Source organism: Dendrobates tinctorius, unplaced genomic scaffold, assembly GCF_039654945.1.
Source record: "Dendrobates tinctorius isolate UK_male_01 unplaced genomic scaffold, ASM3965494v1 ptg000194l, whole genome shotgun sequence".
NCBI lineage: Eukaryota > Metazoa > Chordata > Amphibia > Anura > Dendrobatidae > Dendrobates > Dendrobates tinctorius.
Genome location: NW_027361861.1, coordinates 1059896 through 1082872, shown reverse-complemented (window position 1 = coordinate 1082872; position 22977 = coordinate 1059896). Strand labels below are relative to the sequence as shown.

General features: G+C 45.7%; 1 protein-coding gene across 5 annotated transcripts in view; it reads left to right on the top strand.

Moving 5' to 3' along the window:
• The window catches only part of PAPLN (papilin, proteoglycan like sulfated glycoprotein), a 123175-nt gene that overhangs the window by 87926 nt on the left and 12272 nt on the right, over window positions 1-22977 (top strand). For all 5 annotated transcript variants that reach the window (XM_073552682.1, XM_073552684.1, XM_073552681.1 and 2 more), the window contains 9 exons: window positions 2345-2419; window positions 2625-2694; window positions 5933-6023; window positions 7151-7256; window positions 8239-8713; window positions 16573-16710; window positions 21302-21429; window positions 21856-21997; window positions 22257-22388. In XM_073552682.1, the coding sequence (XP_073408783.1) occupies window positions 2345-2419; window positions 2625-2694; window positions 5933-6023; window positions 7151-7256; window positions 8239-8713; window positions 16573-16710; window positions 21302-21429; window positions 21856-21997; window positions 22257-22388 (1357 nt within the window). The remainder of the gene's footprint in view (window positions 1-2344; window positions 2420-2624; window positions 2695-5932; window positions 6024-7150; window positions 7257-8238; window positions 8714-16572; window positions 16711-21301; window positions 21430-21855; window positions 21998-22256; window positions 22389-22977) is intronic.

Below are 22977 nucleotides of genomic sequence, written 5' to 3'. Positions count from 1 at the left end.
TTGTGCGGATCATAGAATCATAGAATCATAGAATCGTAGAGTTGGAAGGGACCTCCTGGGCCATCTGGTCCAACCCCCTGCTCAAAGCAGGATTCGCTAAATCATCCCAGTCAGATGTCTGTCCAGCCTCTGTTTGAAGACTTCCATTGAAGGAGAACTCACCACTTCTCGTGGCAGCCTGTTCCACTCATTGATCACTCTAACTGTCAAAAAGTTTTTTCTAATATCTAATCTGTGTCTCCTCCCATTCAGTTTCATCCCATTGCTTCTAGTCTTTCCTTGTGCAAATGAGAATAAAGTTGATCCTTCTACAATGTGACAGCCCTTTAGATATTTGTAGACAGCTATTAAGTCTCCTCTCAGTCTTCTCTTTTGCAAACTAAACATTCCCAAATCCTGCAACCTTTCCTCATAAGACAGGGTTTGCAGACCGGTCACCATTCTGGTCGCTCTTTTCTGAACTTGCTCCAGTTTGTTGATGTCTTTTTTAAAATGTGGTGCCCAAAACTGGACACAATATTCCAGATGAGGTCTGACCAAAGAGGAGTAGAGGGAAATAATGACTTCACGTGATCTAGACTGTATGCTTCTGTTAATACATCCTAGAATTGCATTTGCCTTTTTTGCTGCTGCATCACACTGTTGACTCATATTCAGTCTGTGATCTATTAGTATACCCAAGTCTTTTTCACATGTGCTGTCACTTAGCCCTATTCCTCCCATTCTATATATGTTTTTTCCATTTTTATTGCCCAGATGTAGTACTTTGCATTTCTCCCTGTTAAAAACCATTCTGTTAGTTGCTGCCCACTTCTCCAGTTTATTTAAATCTTTTTGAATCCTCTCTCTCTCTTCTCTAGTATTAGCTATCCCTCCTAGCTTTGTGTCATCAGCAAATTTAATCAGTTTACCCTCAATTCCTTCATCTAAATCGTTGATAAAGATGTTGAACAATACAGGGCCCAGGACAGAGCCCTGTGGTACCCCACTTGAGACATTCTTCCAACTGGATGTGCAGCCATTTACGACCACTCTTTGGGTCCGATCACTAAGCCAGTTATGAATCCACCTAACAGTTGCCTTGTCCATTCCATACTTAATCATTTTTGGATGTTGGATAAAGAACCTCGACTAACATCCAAACAAGTTCAAGCTGCCCTGCAGTCCGAGGGTACAACAGTGTCAACCCGTACTATTCGTCGGTGTCTGAATGAAAAGGGACTGTATGGTAGGAGACCCAGGAAGACCCCACTTCTTACCCCGAGACATAAAAAAAGCCAGGCTGGAGTCTGCCAAAACTTACCTGAAAAAGCCTAAAACGTTTTGGAAGAATGTTCTCTGGTCAGATGAGACAAAAGTAGAGCTTTTTGGGCAAAGGCATCAACATAGAGTTTACAGGAGAAAAAAAGAGACATTCAAAGAAAAAAACACGGTCCCTACATTCAAACATGGTGGAGGTTCCCTGATGTTTTGGGGTTGCTTTGCTGCCTCTGGCACTGGACTGCTTGACCGTGTGCATGGCATTATGAAGTCTGAAGACTACCAACAAATTTTGCAGCATAATGTAGGGCCCAGTGTGAGAAAGCTGGGTCTCCCTCAGAGGTCATGGGTCTTCCAGCAGGACAATGACCCAAAACACACTTCAAAAAGCACTAGAAAATGGTATGAGAGAAAGCACTGGAGACTTCTTAGGTGGCCAGCAATGAGTCCAGACCTGAATCCCATAGAACACCTGTGGAGAGATCTAAAAATGGCAGTTTGGAGAAGGCACCCTTCAAATATCAGGGACCTGGAGCAGTTTGCCAAAGAAGAATGGTCTAAAATTCCAGCAGAGCATTGTAAGAAACTCATTGATGGTTACCGGAAGCGGTTGGTCGCAGTTATTTTGGCTAAAGGTTGTGAAACCAAGTATTAGGCTGAGGGTGCCAATACTTTTGTCTGGCCCATTTTTGGAGTTTTGTGTGAAATGATCAATGTTTTGCTTTTTGCTTCATTCTCTTTTGTGTTTTTTCATTTAAGACAAATTAAATGAAGATAATAATACCAAAGAATTTGTGTTTGCAATCATTTTCAGGAAGAAACTGAGTATTATCTGACAAAATTGCAGGGGTGTCAATACTTTTGGCCACAACTGTAACCCTTCTCATGTACAGCACCATGGCATCAATGGCGCTATATAAATAAATAATAATAATAATTGGCAGGGCTATATAGCAAGGATAATATAAAGTAATGGTGGCGCTTTAGGAAAGACCACATGTAGAATTTGAAAGGAAAAATGTGCCAATAGGAGGTGTGAAAGTGACCTTAATCTTATTTGATGAATTGTGTTTTGTCTGTTTAGAGGTTCCAAGTATGCAGGACACCTGGGGATATGATAATTCGGATCAGTTCTTCTTCACCCGATACAGGCAGCCCAGTAAGTATATGCCATCATTAACAAACGGGCATGAAGTTAAATACATAAATAGATGTAAGATCAATATGTCTGATTTGAACATTTTAGAGATTTTTTTAAGTTTAAAATTCAGAACCATATAAGAAAACCTATGGGATCGTTGTTTGTTTTTTTAAATTTTATTTAATGTTATATTCATAGATCTTTTCCTGTCTCTAATTTGCAGCTCCTTCCCCTCCTTCTAGAAAAGAAGATAATTTTATTCTCCCAAATGCCAGAGACTGCAGACGCAGCAGGTAGGCACTTCATGGAGTATAATTATTTGTAGTTTCGAACTATGAATGGAGCGCCCCGGCCAGGGCTAGCGGGGTACTCGGTACCAGGCCCGTTGATCTCAATGGGAGTTGTCACGGAAGCTGTGACCCGGTCCGTGGCCCTGGGGCTCCATGGCAAAAAGGGGTGAATAGAGTTTATGAATAATTAGTGACGCCACCTGTGGTGTTCGGCAAGTGAGATGTTAGGCCGACGCTGAATGCAGATCCTCTGGGACTGGTGGTGTGTTAATCCCAAGATGGTGAAGCTCCCCACAGGTGGAGCTGTAGTCCCAGGGCAGTGTAGATGTAGGGGGTAGCTGAGAGGCGCAGGCAGTGTAGAAGCTGGTACCCAGATGTAGCGGTACCAGGTGTGTTGGCGCAGGAATGAATGGAGGACACCAGGGCTTGTAGTTCCAAAGCTTTACTCAGTCTGTAGTGCACACAGGTGCCTGCCTCTGTGCTGTGTCCTCCGGGTCAGGGGCTCAGTCGACCTCCAGGCAAGATAGGACGCTCGCTTCCAACGCTCCGCCAACATGTGCCTTTCTGAACGTCTCCTCTATAGCGCCTTTAAGTGTGAAGATCTCCTAGTACTGAGTTACACTGGAGTTCCTCCTGACAGATGTTCCCAAGAACTCTACTTGTACGGCAGACAGCTGTAGCCTGCTTCGGGGACTCCTTACTCCTGAATCCCGGCTCACTATCAATGTTGCTGTTGTGCCCCCAAGTCTTAGATGGGACTAGTGCATTTGCAGCCCACTACTCCACCAGTGTCTGCTGCAGAACCATTAGTGTCCATACAACCTTGGGGACCGGGCCCCGGCCTTGCGCTTAGAACTTCTAGGCAGGGTTCTTCCTCTAACCCACGTCCTCTGTTCCCTTTTACTCCTACATTCCGTACTATTCTTTCCTTCTTATGGAAGATCAGGTTTCCGTTCAATGTCTTTCTCCTTTTTTCCTTTCCTGTGCCAGCTGGCTCAGATCACTGAGGCAGCTGCAGCACTCCTTCCTCCATCCCTCTCTCAGGGATCCTCTCTCCTCACTCCTCTCTGAGTGACTCTCCGACTGACTGACATCGAACTCCCTGAAATTCTAAACCTTCCCACTCTTTTATGTATTCTAAACTCCACCCACCTCCCAGCACGTTTATTGTTCCAAGCAGGGAGCCACCAAAGGTGCTCTGCTACACTCCAATCAGGGAGCCGCAATGTGGCTTTGCTGAACTGTGTTGTGTGGGATGTGAGTGTTGGAGCGTGGTTAGGAGTTCCCACCTTACCTGGATGGTGGGGCACCACACCTCAGGAAAAGGTGCAGTACCTCTGTGGCAACTGAACCCTCAGGGGCACCACATGTCTATATTGTTTTTTTTTTCAACTTATAAAGGAGCTTATAGTGGATAAAAACACAGAAACAAACTGACTTTACTCACCCTTCCACGTTGACAGCGCAGCGGTTAATGCTATGCACATTGTCTTCTGCACCTCTCGACAGGTATTTTCGCCCACTCCTCAAGAGCAAACTGCTCCAGTTGTCTCGTGGTTGAAAGTTGCCTTTTCCAGACGGCATGTTTCAGCTCTTTCCAAAGATGCTCAATAGCATTTAGGTCAGGGTTCATAGAAGGCCACTTCAGAATAGTCCAATGTTTTCCTCTTAACCATTCTTCGGTGTTTTTAGCTGTGTGTTTTGGGTCATTATCCTGTTGCAGGACCCATGACCTGCGACTGAGACCAAGCTTTCTGACACTGGGCAGCACATTTCTCTCTAGAATCCCTTTGATAGTCTTGAGATTTCATTGTACCCTGCACAGATTGTAGACACCCTGTGCCCGATGCAACAAAGCAGCCCCAGAACATAACAGAGCCTCCTCCATGTTTCACAGTAGGGACAGTGTTCTTTTCTTGATATACTTCATTTTTCCATCTGTGAACATAGAGCTGATGTGCCTTGCCAAAAAGTTCAATTTTTGTCTCATCTGTCCATAGGACATTCTCCCAAAAGCTTTGTGGCTTCTCAACATGTAGTTTGGCAAATTCCAGTCTGGCCTTTTCATGATTTTTTTTTCAACAATGGTGTCCTCCTTGGTCATCTCCTATGAAGTCCACTTTGGCTCATACAACGATGGATGGTGCGATCTGACTCTGATTTTCCTTGAGCTTGAAGCTTACCTTTAATCTGTTTAGAAATTTTTCTGGGCTTTTTTGTTACCATTCGTACTATCCGTCTCTTTGATTTGTCATCAATTTTCCTCCTCTGATCACGTCCGGGAAGGTTGGCTACAGTCCCATGGAGCTTACATTTCTGAATAATATGTGCAACTGTAGTCACAGGAACATCAAGTTGCTTGGAGATGGTCTTATAACTTTTACCTTTAACATGTTTGTCTATAATTTTCTTTCTAATCTCCTGAGACAGCTCTTTCCTTCACTTCCTCTGGTCCATGTTGAGTGTGATAAACACAATGTCCCCAAACAGCACAGTGAGTATCTGTAGCCCTCTATACAGGCAATGTCTGACTTTCATTTATTCATTTGCATAGATTTTTTGTTAATTATTACTTTTGTCAGATTCAAGTTATTTCTGTGACCATTGTGGGTTTTTCTGTCATTAAACAAGGGGTACCAACAATTTTGACCACGTGTTTATTGGCTGTGATGCTGTCATCAGCGCTGCAGACAGTAACATACACCAATAGCAGCAGCGGAGACTCAGCGTTGATGTGGGAAGGACAAGTATTGCACACTTTGATTTTATTTTTTTTTACTACTAAAGGAGCGTATAGGGAAAATTTATCTGAAAGGGGACAACCCCTTTAAATAATGGTTTAGGTTATGTTTATAATGGAAGCAGGAAAGATATGCTTGATCCAGTTTGCGATAAATTAGACATTTTCAACTTTATTGAAAACATTGGGGTCCTTAGATTCCTATTATTTCTGCAAAAAAATTAATCTTATGTCTTTTTACTGCTGTTGGACACTTGGCCTGCAGTAGAAAAATACTGAAGTTTACATATACCGGTATATGATTAAACAGGATGTCCAAAAGGCATGGCTGCATTCTTAAAAGAAACAGTGCCACACCTGTCCACAGGCTGTATGTAGTATTGCAGCTCTTTCATATCAATAGAGCTAAGTTGCAATTACATACATTGTTATAATCCTGCATCTGCTTGCTGTAGAGGCTTTAGAAATCTTTTTTTTTTTTTTAATTATCATTAATTATAGGTATGGATGTTGCTCAGATGGAGTAACCGCTGCTCAGGGCTCTAACAATGAAGGATGTCCAAGTGAAAGGAACACAAGAGCTGACACTTTAGTAAGTGAAATATTACTGTCTCCTAATTGTTATTTTGTTTTGTTTTTTTATTTATTGATGCAGGTTTCCATTTTCATAAAATTACAGGAAAGGAAAGGAAAAGCAGCATGCCTTTTAGTTGTCAATTTATTGACATTTTTACCTATTAACCACAATGGAAAAAATGCAGCTGAAATTTGCAGCAAAAGATATGTACAAAATATTCTGGACTCTGTTGGGGGTCTCCATCTGAACCCTGAACAGAGAGCTATTGAGTAAAGTGAAGAACTGTGTGTGTGTGTGGGGGGGGGGACGAAAGAGCATGCACACACATCACCTGTAGATGCGAGTAACTGCTGTGGTGGGAGCCCACGTGGCTGGAGGACAGAATCTTCTTCCAGATATATAATACTAGGACAGGATGATATCCCGTTGTACGAACTGCACTGTGGTAAATAGGAAGTCTTTTGCGTTCCAAAATGTTTCTTTTCTTCATCCGATGTGTTTCGGCATCTTCATCAAGATTAAAAAAGCAAATATATAGAGTATGGGTACAGCTTTATAAGGGCAAGAGAGAATAGGTATCCCTTTGGAAAGTGGGAGGAAACCGGAGAACCTGGAGGAAACCCACGCAAACACGGGAAGAACATACAAACTCCTTGCAGATGTCCTTGGTGGGATTTGAACCCAGGACCCCAGCACTGCAAGGCAGCAGTGCTAACCACTGAGCCACCGTCCTGCCCTGCTCTGCCTTCTTTTCTGTAGTGTCCATTTTCTTTAAAGAGGACTTTTCAGTGGACTTTTCACACTGCTCCACTGGAAAAGCATTTCTGTTTTTTCTGTTTCCAAATTGATGCCCCCCAGTGTTAAAGATTTAAATTTTAATTTCAGCCAACTGGGCGTATAGTACAGAACATTTTGTTTTTTCTCCTCCAACGCTGACCAATCAAAACACGGCCTGTTGGGTTGAAAGGAAATCCTAAATTTCCGGGTAGCATAACTTTGGAAGGGACTGTACTGTATTAATCCTGTTTTTTTAAAGATCTCATAACAAAATCATGAGCATGGAAGGTAAATGTATTGTAGAAAAAAAAAAAACAAGTTGTAAATTGACGCGGACACTTTAATTACTGACTGTATAATTGTAGACTCCTTCAGATGAATGCAGAACCTCTCAGTATGGATGCTGCTTTGATAATGTCAATAGAGCCTCTGGTCCTGTTGGTGAAGGATGTCTTAGTAAACCCAGCTATGGTACGTATTTCCTTGATTTGTCTGTAAATACCAGTTTCTTACGAGTTGGTGTTCCTATATTGAATACATTGACACTCTGCCCTGCCTTACTTCTTCTCTAGTACACTCCAGGGCAGTCCAAACTCATTATAGACTGAATCATTTCTCCATAAAATGGAAAAAGAGGGCTGCCAGTGGTCTACCTAGAATCCATTGGGCCCTAGTGCAAAATTTGGATCTGACCTCCACTTGCATTTTGGTCTGATGTATGAACCCTTGTAGAAACCTAGAACCTATAAAACAATGCATATTCCATCACCATGTAATAATGTCCTCCATCCTGGCCCCTTTCAGTAATTATGTCCCCCTGTCCTAGGCCCTTTTGTGAATTAATGTCCCCAGGCCTGGGCCAATTCTTATAACAATGTCCCTATCTTGTATCAATGCCCCCCATCCTAGGCCCCTTCCTGGAATAATGTCTCCCATCCTGGGCCCCTTCATGGTATAATGTCCCTCATCCCGGGCCCCTTCCTGGAATAATGTCCACCATCCCAGGCCCCCTCCTGGTATAATGTCCCACTTCCTGGGTCCCTTCTAGTACTAATGTTCCTCATTCGTCTCCAGCACATTGTAAAAAGAAACAAATGATGATTCTTGCCTTTCCTTGCTCTCACAACGTGCGGAGTCCTTTTCTATAGGCGGGCAGCACATGACGCAATTGCCATGCACCGCCTGTGATGGGCAAGCCAATGTCTGCTGATTCTCTGACATGTATTGCGGTGCAGGGAACCGGTGGGTCTCTGCACAGCAATACATTTCAAATGAATCTACGAGTGAGGCCACCTTCCCAGAAGATATAGGCACGGCGGTTGTACCTTCTGCGTCCATGATCGTTATGCCCCTTCGGCTGCTGTCCCGTCTGCTGAACTCTGGCCACAGCCAGTCATTTCTTTGGAAAATGTTCTAATATTCACGTATTTTGACTATTTTATTTTCCCGACAGCTTATCCAACATTGTGTTTACTTCCAAGTGCTTTGGGGCCTTGCAGTGATTGGATAACTCGCTGGTACTTTGTGCCAGACGTTGGAAAATGCAACCGATTTTGGTATGGTGGCTGTCATGGGAACAGAAACAATTTTGAAACTGAAGAAGAATGTATGAACTCGTGCAAAAAGGTTCCAGGAAGGACAACAGGTACCATAGAGTACAGGTACCGCAAGCGAGGGATGAAGTGGGATCGCATGTCACACCAACGCCAAGGGATTGAGGATGGACCAACTTTTGAAAATGAAGAAGGACAACTCCCTGGAGGGATGGTGAGAAACCTGGACCAAGATGCAGAAGGACGGTATCTTGCTGGCCATGACTTGGACGAACGCAATATGGGTCCGCTGGTAGCTCAACGATCCACACAGCAAACTGAATATGGGGCATCTGCAGAGGAGGATTCTTCAACTCGTCACTCTTCCATTTATAGGTAAAGTTACTTTTGTTTTTACCATTATAATGGTTACTCAGACAAAGTAGATTTGCTGCTAAAAGTTTTTGCAACTAAAGATCCATAACTCATATGAATTTTCTACAACCCATTTCAGATACATTTCTACAATCAATCTGCAATGGGTGAATTAACCCTGACAGAGGCTATTCAGGATTAGAAAATCAGTGACTTTTTTTCACAAACTGCACCACACCTGTCTATTGGTGGTTTGGGGTATTGCAGCTCAGCTGTATTCCCTTCAGTAATATTGCAATACAACTCCAGACACAACTCATCGACAGGTGTAGTACGGTTTCTGGAGAAAGTTTACAGTTTTCTAAGGCCAAATTCAGATGTTTGTATATTACGTCCTGATCGAGGGCTGCAATCAGGGCCAGTGTCACCAACTGGGCAAGTGCCAGGGCCCTGAGCAAGCATGGGGGCCCACCTGCCGTCGGGGACACCGGCACACTATAAAGCACCCCAAACTGTTTGAAATACTCACCTCTCCTCGTTCCCCGCTGACCGCAGGTCCGGTGTCTTCCGCGTCTTCTGACTCTGACGTCTCAGGGTAGAGGGTGCAATGACATCACTACAGTGCGCCATCTGTGCTGAGAGCCAGAATTAGCTGAAGACACCGGAGCTGCAGCCAGCGGGGAACAAGGAGAGGTAAGTATTTGATTTACTTTTTATGTATGGGACCCATTATTCTGTATAGAGCCAATTTTTCTGTATGCTGCATTTTATGGAGCTATTCTACTGCATAGAGGACTATGTGGTGCCCATAATATTGTATGGAGTACTATACTGTATGGTCCAAAATGAAAACTTTTGAATCCCAGTCATGTTTCCCCCAAAATGGTCTACTGCTCTAGATTATATATTGACCTTTCTAAATCTCTGCTTGTCTCCATCGGAGCAGCATAATTAATAGAAAGGTTGTACAGAGGCACAAGCACAGTCCGTGCGGCTCCCACTGCACCACCATTGCTAGACTGCGGTGCTGCAAGGCGGCGGACAGTCCTTCTCCTCATCCCTGGGAGGGAAAGATGGAGCTAGGGTGCCTGCACCGTCCTTTATGCGGCTCCCCTCTAACCTGGGCTGCAGCTGAAGCATCATCACGGAGGAGGATGGCCTGGGAGGGCTCCTGCAGCAGTGTTCCATAGGGCTGGTGACCCTTAGCCTCTCTTCCTGGGGGTCAGAGTGGTGCAGCTGCCGCTACAGCATAGCGCCATTGTGCGTTTCCGGGCCTAGGCCTCTGTGGCCGGCGGGTCCGCACCCCTGGCGCGGGCGGACACTAAAAATCCAGCCCCCGGCTTCGGCTGATGCTAAGCCGTGGGTTGAAGTCCCGCCCTCCTTTGTCACATCACTTCTGGCGGGCCCACCCCCCGTGGCCTGGGCTGGTGCCGAAAAAATTGCCCCCCGGCTTCGGACCGACGCTAGGCCACAGGCGGAAATACCGCCCCCAGGACTCCTTCTTCCGGTGGCCCACCCACAGCTGTGGGCCGCACTTTTTTGAATTGAGCGGCTCTCTGCAGTTCCAGGACATGAGGGGGCACAGGACTAGGGTAAGTGCTACCACCCAACCCTCCGAGAGGCCACTCTAGGTGAAAACGAAGAGTGCACACTCTCCCCCAGCAGTCTGCAGCGCTGATGCCTGGCAGATACAGCATGTCCGGAAAAGCTAAGACGCACACGTTGCTATACGCTGCATGCATCTCCTGTCAGTCCGCTATTCCGCAGGAGCAGAGTAAGCGATTATGCGAATCCTGCAATTCCAAACGCACCCAGGAGCCCTCCCCTGCGACTGAGCCCAGTGTACTAAGTCCCCCGGAATGGGCTCTATCTAGGTCGCAGTCTATGGCGTCACTTACGAGAGCAATCGAGTCCCTTCTCACCCCAGATAGGGGCAGGGATAGTGGCTCGCCTCATTTAGAGGGGTCCTCCACCTCACAGGAGCCTCCGGCCTGCAGGGGCCGCTCTCACTCCAGGCAGACGCGAGGGAAACGAACCCACACGGCGTCTCCTGGTCCGTCCGGTACCTCGGCATCCGTGAGTTCTGCTTCTCGCTCTCCTTCACCAGTAGTCGATAGCGAGCAAAGCTCAGATTACGACTCGGACGAGCCCCTTGACCTAGATAAGCCAGGTTGCCAGGAAACAGTTGACAGCCTCATCGAGGCCATCAACTAGACTTTGGGGATTGAGGATGATTCCACCTTGACTTCAGGCCATAGGTTGCCATTTAAGCGAGTCAAACTGCCTCATAGAGTATTTTGCACTTACCCAGAGTTTGAGGACATAGTGCAAAGACACAGGGAAAGGCCAGACAGGCACTTCTCGGGCCAGAAGGTGTTTGAGGCAAGATATCCGTTTGCCCCGGATCTCCGTAAAAAATGGACGGAATCCCCAACGGTAGATCCACCCGTGTCACGCTTGGCTTCTAAAACCCTGTTATCCGTACCTAGTGGTTCTTCCATTAAGGATCCCACTGATCATCTCATAGAAAGCTTGGCTCGCTCAGTGTTTGAGGCATCAAGGTCAGCACTCTCTCCCTCGTTCGCGGCAATGTGGGTAGCCAAGGCCATGATTTCTTGGTCAGAATCATTGAACAGAGCCTTGCAAGATATGGACCTACCAGCAGAGGTATCAGAGATCGCAAATCAGATCGCTATGGCCAGTGACTACTTAATCAATGCATCTTTAGATGCGGCCAACTGCGTGGCCCTTGCTGCTGCAAATGCAATTTCCATTAGGAGAGCTCTATGGTTAAGGATATGGCGGGCCGATTCAACCTCCAAGAAGTCCTTGACTTCTCTGCCTTATCAGAGCGGCCGCCTATTCGGAGAGAAGTTAGATCAGCTCATCTCTGACTCCACAGGGGGGGAAGAGCGGTTTTCTCCCTCAACAAAGGGTCAAGCAACTGTTTTGTCACCAGTTTCAGGCACGTTTCCGGGCCTTTCGCAACCCCGGGTGGACTACAGCAGCCAATTCCGATGCTTCAGGTCACCCCAACCAGGACAGGGATCGTCAAGTCTCATATAGAGCCAACCCATTGGGGAGGATGCGTGCTCACCAGCCCAGGTCAAGGGGACCCAGGTCCCAGAGATCCTCAGCCAAATGACGCGAGGCATTTTCCAGGCGACACCAGCAGGGTAGGCGGTCGCCTACTCTGGTTTCGCCACATCTGACTCACCGTCGCACATAACACATGGGTAAGAGAGCTGGTGTCCTCTGGGTACAAGATAGAATTTGTCAGGTACCCCCCAAGACGGTTTTTTCTTTCCCGTCCTCCCAAGGTGGATACCCAGGCGAGGGCTTTACTAAAGGCCATCGAATTGCTCCAACACAACAGAGTCATTATTCCCATACCAGAAAATGAGAAAGCTCAGGGCTTCTATTCCAACCTGTTCACAGTCCCCAAAAAGGACAGGACTGTCAGGCCCATTTTAGACCTGAAGCTCCTGAACAGATTTATCAGGATTAGGCATTTCCAGGTGGAGTCTCTCCGTTCAGTTATATTGGCCATGGGGCAGGGAGAATATTTGTCCTCTATCGATATCCAGGACGCCTACCTACATATCCCCATTTTCCCTCCGCATCAAAGATTTCTACAGTCTACTTTTCCAGTTCGCGGCACTGCCCTTCGGGCTAGCCACCGCCCCCAGAGTGTTCACAAAGGTCATGGCAGTCGTCATGGCCATCCTGCACTCCCAGGGCATAGTCGTACCTAACTTACCTAGACGACGTCTTGGTCAAGGGCCCTTCATTTTGGGCATGCAAGGAGAATGTCAACATCACGTTAGATTTCCCGCTTAGGGTGGTTGGTCAACCTGAAGAAATCTTCCCTTGTTCCAGCTCAGAGGATTTCCTTTTTAGGAATGATCTTCGACACCTCCCGAGGGTTGGTAATTCTCCCTCGAGACAAGGCCCTAGCTCTCCGGCAGGGAGTCCAGACACTTCGCCAACCAGTCCCTCATACCATCCGTTTCTGCATGAGGATCCTAGGGTGAATGGTGGCATCAATGGAAGCGATTCCATTCCCCCAGCTCCATCTTCGCCCCCTGCAGCACGCCCTCTTGTCATCCTGGGACAAGAACCCATTCACGCTCGATCACCGGTGCCAGTTGTCCACGCAGGTCAGACAGGCACGCGGGTGGTGGACAATCAGTTCCTCTCTTCTTCAGGGGAAACCCTCTACCCCAGACCATTGGCTGGTAGGCGCAACCGACACCAGTCTCCTTGGCTGGGGAGCGGTTTTTCGCCATCACACGACCCAGAGACAGTGGTCACCGCAGGAGGCTCGCCTCCCGATAAACTTGTTAGAGGTACGAGTGATACGGCTGGCTCTGCAACATTTTCATCTTTTTCTAGCGGGCCGCCCCGTCCGGATTCAATCAGTCAATGCCACGGCAGTGGCTTACATAAATCATCAGGGGGGCACCCGCAGCAGAGCAACCATGCGCGAGGTGGGGCACGTTCTTCACTGGGCCGAGAGGAACCACTCGGTGATATCGGCAGTCCATATCCCGAGGGTAGAGAACTGGGCGGCAGACTTCCTCAGCCGGCAAGGCCTTGCGTCCAGGGAATGGTCACTACACCCCGAGATCTTCTGACAAATTTGCCAATGGTGGGGAACACCGGATGTGGATCTGATGGCCTCCAGGGTGAACGCCAAGGTGCCCGCAGTTGTTGCTCGGTCCAGGGACCCGCGGGCAATCACCGTGGATGCGTTGGTTCTGCATGGAACCAGTTTCACCTACCATACCTATTTCCTCCACTGCCACTGCTTCCGAGAGTCATCAAGAAGATCAAGGCAGAAGGAGTTCAAGTGATTTTGCTGGCCCCAGACTGGCCCCGTCGGGCATGGTACGCAGACCTTGTGCAGCTATTTGCCGACGTTCCCTGGCGGCTGCCAGAGTGCCCAGATCTACTTTCCCAGGGCCCGATCTTCCACCCAAACTCAGGGGCCCTGTGTTTGACAGCTTGGCCGTTGAATCTTGGATTCTGACCCAGGCTGGGTTTGGGCACGAGGTGGTTGCTACAATGGTTAGCGCCCGGAAGCCCACCTCAGCACGTATTTACCACCACACCTGAAAAGTTTTCTTCTCATGGTGTTAAGACCACGGTTGTTCTCCGCTGAGATTCTCTATTTGCAACATCTTGGCCTTTCTCCAGTCTGGCCTAGACTCAGGTTTGGCTCCAAGTTCCCTCAGGAGACAGATATCGGCTTTATCCGTCCTGTTCCAGCACAGGATTGCTACCAATCTGCAGGTAAAGACTTTCATCCAGGGAGTCTCCCACTTGGTACCTCCCTATAAGGCGCCCATGGATGCCTGGGACCTTAACCCGGTTCTAGGCGTTGTGCAGGAAGCTCCATTTGAACCGGCCACTACAGGATGTCTCCTTGTTGTACCTTTCCTGGAAGGTAGTATTCCTCGTAGCTATAACCTCAATTAGGCGAGTCTCGGAACTGGCAGCTCTATCTTGTCGAGCCCTGTTTCTGATTTTCCACAAGGATAAGGTGGTTCTCAGACCAGCTTCTCCTTTTCTGCCAAAGGTAGTTTCCTCATTTCACATTATTGAGGATATGGTCTTGGCCTCTTTTTGTTCAGCATCAGTAAACCGTGTGGGAAAGACTCTTCATACGATGGATTTGGTGAGAGCTCTCAGGAGGTCCGTGTCACGGAAGGCACCCTTTCGTCAGACGCGCTGTTCGTGCTCCCCGAGGGTCGCAGAAAGGGGCTCGCTGCCTCAAGATCGACCATAGCCAGGTGGATTCGTTTGACTATTCAAGAGTCTTGCTGCATCGAGGCGCACCGGTTCCAGCAGGGATCAGAGCACACTCTACTCAGGCGGTGGGCGCCTCTTGGGCTCTTCGGCACCAGGCATTGGCGGAACAGGTTTGCAAGGCGGCAACCTGGTCCAGTCTGCACACATTCGCCAAGCACTACAATATCCATACTCAGGCTTCAGCGGACACGAGCCTGGGTAGAAGGATTCTCCAAGCAGCGGTGGCGCACCTTTAGACAGGAGGTGAATATAGCTTGGATCGGTGAGTCAACTTCCAACCCAGGGACTGCTTTAGGATGTCCCACAATGAGGCAAAGGAGAAACATGGATTTTTGTGATAACACACCGTAAAATCCTTTTCTCCTAGATGCTCATTGGGGGACACAGCACCCACCCTGTTAGCCAATTGGCTCTTGTTTGTTTAACTAATATGTATTTTTTTTTATATCAGGTGGGTTTTCTAGACATGTTGTTACCTGCATTAAGGTTGATTTTGTCTTATTTTTTTGATCTCCTACTGCTTTTGCACCAAACTGGTTTTCGCCTGCAATTGGGGTGAGGGTGTATACGGCGGAGGAGCAAACCTCTTTTTTTCACTTAGTGTCAGCCTCCAGGCAGCAGTCCACAGTCCTGTGTCCCCCAATGAGCGTCTCGGAGAAAAGGATTTTACGGTGAGTTATCACAAAAATCCATGTTTCATCTCAAATAATGAGAAGACTGATCAGAGATGCAGCCAAGAGGCCCATGATCACTCTGGATGAACTGCAGAGATCTACAGCTGAGGTGGGACAGTCTGTCCATAGGACAACAATCAGTCGTACACTGCACAAATCTGGCCTTTATGGAAGAGTGGCAAGAAGAACTGCCATTTCTCAAAGATATCCATAAAAGGTGTCATTTAAAGTTTGCAACAAGCCACTTGGGAGACACCCCAAACATGTGGAAGAAGGTGCTCTGGTCAGATGAAACCAAAATCGAACTTTTTGGCAACAATGCCAAACGATATGTTTGGCGTAAAGGCAACACAGCTCATCACCCTGAACACACCATGCCCACTGTCAAACATGGTGGTGACAGCATCATGGTTGGGCCTGCTTTTCTTCAGCAGGGACAGGGAAGATGGTTAAAATTGATGGGAAGGTGGATGGAGCCAAATACATGACCATTCTTGAAGAAAACCTGTTGGAGTCTGCAAAAGACCTGAGACTGGGACGGAGATTTGTCTTCCAACAAGACAATGATCCCAAACATAAAGCAAAATCTACAATGGGGAATGGTTCACAAATAAACGTATTCAGGTGTTAGAATGGCCAAGTCAAAGTCCAGACCTGAATCCAATCGAGAATCTGTGGAAAGAGCTGAAAACTGCTGTTCACAAACGATCTCCATCCAACCTCACTGAGCTCGAGCTGTTTGCCAAGGAAGAATGGGCAAGAATTTCAGTCTCTCGCTGTACAAAACTGATAGAGACATACCCCAAGCGACTTGCAGCTGTAATCGCAGCAAAAGGTGGAGCAAAAAAGTATTAAGTTAAAGGGGCTGAATAATATTGCATGCCCCACTTTTCATTTTTTGAACTTCCACAAAAATTTAAAATGACCAATAAATTTTGTTCAACTTTACAGTTGTGTTCCACTTGTTGTTCATTCTTCACCAAAAATTTACATTTGGTATCTTTATATTTGAAGCATGATTTGTGGGAAAAGGTTGAAAAGGTCCAGGGGGCCGAACACTTTCGCAAGGTACTGTGCAAGAGTCTCTACATAGCCCAGATCTAAAGGGCCAGATTGTAAGACAGGTCCTCTAAGGGCAGGATGACTCTTGACCGATTTACAAAACCTATTTTTAAGTATCCCAATAGGACTTATAGGTCCATCATATGTTTGCCGAGAGTCAAGAGCAACTAGAAAGTCTTTCCCTCTGCTGGACGCTGAACGCTTACTGATTTCAATGAGGACTGTGTAATGGTTGAGAAGAAAAAAAACAATAATAATAATTGCCTATAATATAATTAGACAACTTCTTTCAGCCTATTTTCATCATATCTTTTTCTTTTATCATTGAAGAATTATTTTGGACAAAGCAGAATCCTCAGCCATGGAGGCTTCAACTGGACAAACGATCCGTCTACTTTGCAGGGTCAGTAATTACCCGTTTCCCAGGGTGGAGTGGCAGAAAGATGGAATTCCTGTGTCTTCCACCAGGTCAGAAGCCAATAAAATTATGTATAATATTTTAATTACCGTACATTTTGAAAGCATATGCAGTGGGGAAAATAAGTATTTGATACACTGATGATTTTGCATGTTTTCCCACAGACAAAGAATGGCGAGGTCTTTTTAATTTTTATCATATGTACACTTCAACTGTGAGACAAAGAATCTTAATAAATCCAGAAAATCACATTGTATGATTTCTACATAATTAAATTGGATTTTATTGCATGAAATAAGTATTTGATCACCTACCAACCAACAAGAATTTTTGCTCTCACAGACCTGTTAGTTTTTCTGTAAGAAACCCCCCTACTCTGCACTCATTCCCTGTATTAATTGCACCTATTTGAACCTGTTACTTGTATAAAAGACACCTGTCCACACACACACGCGCCAACCTCTCCACCATGGTCAAGACCAAAGAGCTATCTAAGGACAACAGGGACAAAATTGTACACCTGCACAAGGCTGAGATGGTTTACAGGACAATAGGCAAGCAGCTTGGTGAGAAGGCACCAACTGTTGGCACAATTATTAGAAAATGGAAGAAATACAAGATGACTGTCAGTCTTCCTCGGTCTGGGACGCCATGCAAGATCTCACCTTGTGGGGTAAAGATGATTCTGAGAATGGTCAGGAATCGGCCCAGAACTACACGGGAGGACCTGATCAATTACCTGAAGAAAGCTAGGACCACAGTCTCAAAACATTACTGTTAGTAACACAATATGCTGTCGTGGATTAAAATCCTGCAGGGCACGCAATGTCCCCCTGCTCATGCCAGCATATGTCCAGGCCCATTTGAAGTTCATCGGGGACCATCTGGATGATCCGGAAAAGGTCACATGAGACCAAAATAGAGCTTTTTGGTATTAACTCCACTCGCCATGTTTGGAGGAAGAAGAAAGATGAAGATAACTTCAAGAACTCCGTCCAAACCATGAAGCATGGTGGGGGAAACATCATACTTTGTAGGTGTTTTTCTGCAAAGGGGACGGGATTACTGCACTGTATTGAAGGGAGGATGGATGGGATCGTGTACTGTGAGATTTTGGCCAACAACATTCTTCTCTCAGCAAGAGCATTGAACATGTGTCGTGGCTGGGTCTTCCAACATGACAGTGACCCGAAACACACAGCCACGGCAACTATGAGTAGCTCTGTAAGAAGCATTTCAAGGTCCTGGAGTGGCCTAGTCAGACTCCAGACCTGAACCCTATAGAAAATCTTTGGAGGGAGCTGAAACTCAATGTTGTCCAGTAACAGCCCCGAAACCTGAAAGATCTGGATAAGAAAAGATCAGTATGGAGGAGTGGGACGAAATCCCTGCTTCAGTGTGTGCAAACTTGGTCAAGAGTTATTGGAAATGTCTGACCTCGTAATTGTAAACAAAGGTTTCCGTGCCAAATATTAAGTTCTGTTTTTCTATTGTATCAAATACTTATTTAATGCAAAAAAAAAAATGCAAATTAATTATGTAATAATCATACAATGTGATTTTCTAGAATTTTTTTTTTTTAGATTCTTTCACAGGTGAAGTGTACCTACGATAAAAATTACAGACTTATCCAATATATGTAGGTGGGAAAACTTGCAAAATCGGCAGTGTATCAAATGCTTATTTTCCCCACTGTTAATTGTGTTACTTAATAAATAAATCCCAAGAATATCATGTAACAAAGTGTGATAATTACAGTTTAATTATTGCTCTTATAAATTGTATCCTCTAATTATGTTTTATGAATTTTAAATGTCAAATTGACATTTTACAACTGAGTCCCTATATATCTTGCTGCACTTAAAGAGGTGGTCCGGAGGTCAAACAAAATTTAATCTACCATAAGTCTTTATCTATTTGATAACTTAATCTAAACTAATTTCTAATATACTTGCATTAAAAATTCACTACTGATCCCTAACTACACAAACTGTTAGGCTGCGTTCACACGTTGCGTTTTTTTTCGTGTTTTCGCGGCGGTTTCTACCGCGAAAACGCAAAAAAACAGCATCCCATGCAATCCTATGGGGTTCTGCAATGCTGTGCTAATGCTGTAGATTTTCCCGCGGTGGAATCGCATCGCGGAAAAATACGCATCATGCTCATTATTTTGCGGAATCGCGGCGATTCCGCCCACATAGGAAAGCATTGTTCTGCTTACTTTCCGCATGTGGCTGTGCCCACCATGTGAAAAGTAAGCAGAACATTTGCGGATGGTACCCACGGGTCGGAGGAGAGGAGATTCTCCTCCGGGCTCTGGGTACCATATCCCTGTAAAAAATAGAATTTAAATAAAAAATTGTCATATTCTCACCTTCCGATGTCCCGTGCAGCGTCACCAGGCTTCAGCGATGCTGCCGGCAGGTCCCGTTCCTAGTGATGCATTGTGGCAATGACCTTTGATAATGTTGCGGTCTCACGACACCGTAGCAATCTCGCGAGACCGCAACGTTATCAAAGGTGATTGGTGCAATGCTTCACTGGGAACGGGATCTGCCGGCAGCATCGCAATGATCGGGGAAGCTGCGCGGGACATCGGAAGATGAGAAAAACACAATTTTTTATTTTTTTTAATTATTTTTAACATTAGATCTTTTTACTACTGATGCCGCATAGGCAGCCTCAATCGTAAAAAGTTGGTCAAACTGGTCAAACACTGTTTGACGAGTGTGACCAACCTGTCAATCAGTTTTCCAAGTGATGCTACAGATCGCTTGGAAAACACTAGCATTCTGCAAGCTAATTACGCTTGCAAATCGCTAGTTTTTCCGCGGGAAAATCACGGAAATTTAAAATGCGGTTTTCCCGCGGAATGGAATTCCGCTGTAACTTCCGCGGGAATTACGCTACGTGTGCACTTAGCCTTATTGCATTTTGTTTTCCTACTTCCTGTGGGATGATGCTTTATCTCAGAATCCCATTGCATGCTGGAATACTCAAACCAAGCATCACCAGAGCAAGGGGCAGAGGCTGTGATCATTGTCACAGCCTCTGACCCCTCCCTGAAATTAAGCATCATGAGTGACTTATTTCAGGGGCGGGATTAGTCCCTGCGCACTGTCATTGTGCAATGTGCACAATCAAAGCGTGTGATGTTTGTGGCTGACTCAGATGAACATTAACGAGTGGGCAACACAGAGGAGTGCGCACGGTCAGACTGCAGTGTCAGTATACCCAGAAATCATAGACTGGCGCTGGTATCTGCACGCCAGGTACCCTGACAGTGCGCATTCTTCTGCATTGCTGGCTTGTTACCAATCATCTGATCTGGCCACAATGAGCACACACTGTGATTGTGCACATCGCACAATGACAGCACGCAGGGACTAGCTCTGCCTCTGAAGCGAGAGTCACTGATGACGATTCATTTCAGGGAGGGGGCACGAACTGCCCCAGTGACTGCAGTCGCTGCCCCCAGCCTTGATGATGCTTTGTATGATTATCCCAGAATGCACAGGGATTCTCAGAGGAAGCGTCATCTCAAAGGAAGTAGGGAAACAAAATGCAATAACAGTGTAGTTAGAGAATTTTTAATGCAAGTATATTAAAAATTAGATTGCTGCATCAGGTAGGGATTCAGATTAAAATTTCTTTGACCTCTGTCCCACACCTTTAATGACTTCTAATTTCTCTAAAAGGGGTTGTTCCTATAATTTACTTTCAAGACTTTAAAAAGAGAATCTGTCACCAGGTGTTTGCTACCCTATCTGAGAGGAGCATGATGTAGTGACAGAGACTCTGATTCTAGGGGATGTCACTTACTAGGCTGTTTGCTGCAGTTTTGATAAAATCACTTATCAGCTGCAGATCTAGCAGTCCTCTGAATGCCGAGCTCTGTATGCTTTGTGTGCATAGTTAAAAAGACGGTCACTAAATTGCGGGGTGTAAGAGCTGATGTAGAGACAGAGACCCTGATTTCAGCGATGTGTTAGTTATTGGGCTGCTTTTGCTGTAGTTTTGATAAAATCAGTTTTATCAGCAGGAGATTATCACTATAGTAGTGATGAGATAATGTGCTGGGATAAGCTTTTATCTGAGCATGCTCGTGTGCTAACGGGTGTCTTCAGTGTGCTCGAAAAAGATATTCTAATTTGTTAGCGGCTGCGAGACATGCAGGAGTAGTAACTCGGAACTTATTTTTTGAGCGCGCCGAAGACACCCGTTAGCACCCGAGCATGCTCAAATAACACCTTATCCGAGCACAGTTGCTCATCACTACACTACAGGCCTAGTAAGCCTGCTACTATTTAGTCCTCACCACTAGTTGGCACATCTTTCCCTATGCACAGTGTGCACAGCTGCCAATCATTGGTGTGGATTGGGTTATACAGAGCTCAGCATTCGGAGGATTGGTATACTACAAAACTACAGCAAGCAGTAAATTAAGGGACACATTGCTGGAATCTGGGTCTCTGCCCTACCCGATGCTGATCTCAGATGGAGGAAGCAAAGATCTGGATGATAAATTCCCTTTGTCTTCCACCTAGCAATAAAAATCAATGTCCCCCAATGATTGTATGCACATGGTATGGGATTAACAGTTTGCCATAAATAACCATAAATGATGGTATTTTTTCACAGGCACACGTACCAGTCAGACAGCTCCTTAGTGATCAGCAACGTCCGTCTTGAAGATGCTGGCACTTATACATGTACAGTTTCAAATGGAAATCGCAGAGAGACGCACAGAGTGCGGCTTCAAGTGAGGGGTCAGTTGAACAATATAACATGATATACATTTAATGGAATGAATAATTTTGAATTTTTCTTTTACTGAAATATTCCCAGGTTCTAAAGATTGCCATACACATTAAATGGCTCTTCCCCATATAACGGGCTGAGTGCTTTGTGTTCTCTAGCAGGAATCTGGCAGCGGCTAATGCTGATTACAAATGCATCGGATGATTGAACTGCAACTGCGATATCCTTCTGTCCTCGGACACAATGTATTGGGCGAGCGTCGGGAAGCCCCCATGCACATTAGCTGGTTGGGCAGAAACTGGTGAAATCTGCACATTTCCCCAACTTTTATCTAATGTGTATGAGGACCTTAACCTATCTGACTATTTGGATTAGATGTTGGTTGTGTTTGGTGACTTGAGTCATATCTTGACATTTTAATTTCACATTTGTAGAAATGCAAACTAGGGAACATCACAGAATACACGACCGTGGTCACACGAGAGAGGAGGACAGTGTGCGGAGAACAGACTTTCTTGTTGCTGAGATACTGAGGGACAACTCGCAGAGCAGCCGTGGGGCACAGTCACTCAGAAGGTACATGATCCATTGGAAATAAAATATTCAGAAGTTTTCTGTACGCAGCTCCCATGCAGACCTATATGGTCACATACTCAAAACCCCGTACAGTCGTAATCCCATCTGATTCCTGCTTCCGGATAATTTGTTGAATGCACATTGGCAAGAACAGGGTTTTGAAGTTTGGAACTATGGAAAATAAACTGTTAGCACTTTACTATTTAATTCTATGTAAGGTGTGATAGAAAATTAATTATATGTGGTATGGTCTTTTTAGGACATTGTTAACCGGGCCTGTGGCAGTGGAAGCAAATCTTGGCCATCGAACAAGACTTTCCTGCCATCTTGAAATTTCTCCCAGCACGACAGTAGATTGGCAAAAAGATGGGCTGCCATTGCCTTCCCCTAGGTATGACTGCATGTAATACACAGCTCTGCAAGAATAGCACTCCGGTGCAACGTACATGAGATTGTACACACACGACTATGGCCGACTGACGCACAAGGCTAAGGAGCAATCATCACATTATGGTGCATCCCTATGTTTTCCCTTAGTAACAGAAGGCAGAATAGGGTTTATGTAGTCTAAGGCTATGTGCACACTGTGTCTTTTAGACGCTGGGGTCCTTTCTTGTAGCTGCTACACCGCCAGTGTTTTTGTTCTATACTGTGAAGTCTAGAGCCCGAGCGGCTTCCGAGCAGAAATTACCCGAAGAATGAGCATGTCACTACTTTTAATGACTTGGGGATTTCTGAACCCTGAAGTGGTTAATAGAAGTGACACAACACGGAACGTGCGCACAGCAATGATGTTTTTACATTGCTGTGCACTATACTGATTTTATGGGGCTCTTTTGTGGCACTTTTTCAGGTACGTTTTGGGCGGAATCTGCCTGAAAAAGATGTGGTGTGCACGTACACTCAAATTGAAGAGAGTTAAAAGTATTTATTGCCTCTTCTATGTGATACTTTTACTTCTACCCAACACTGCCCAAGAA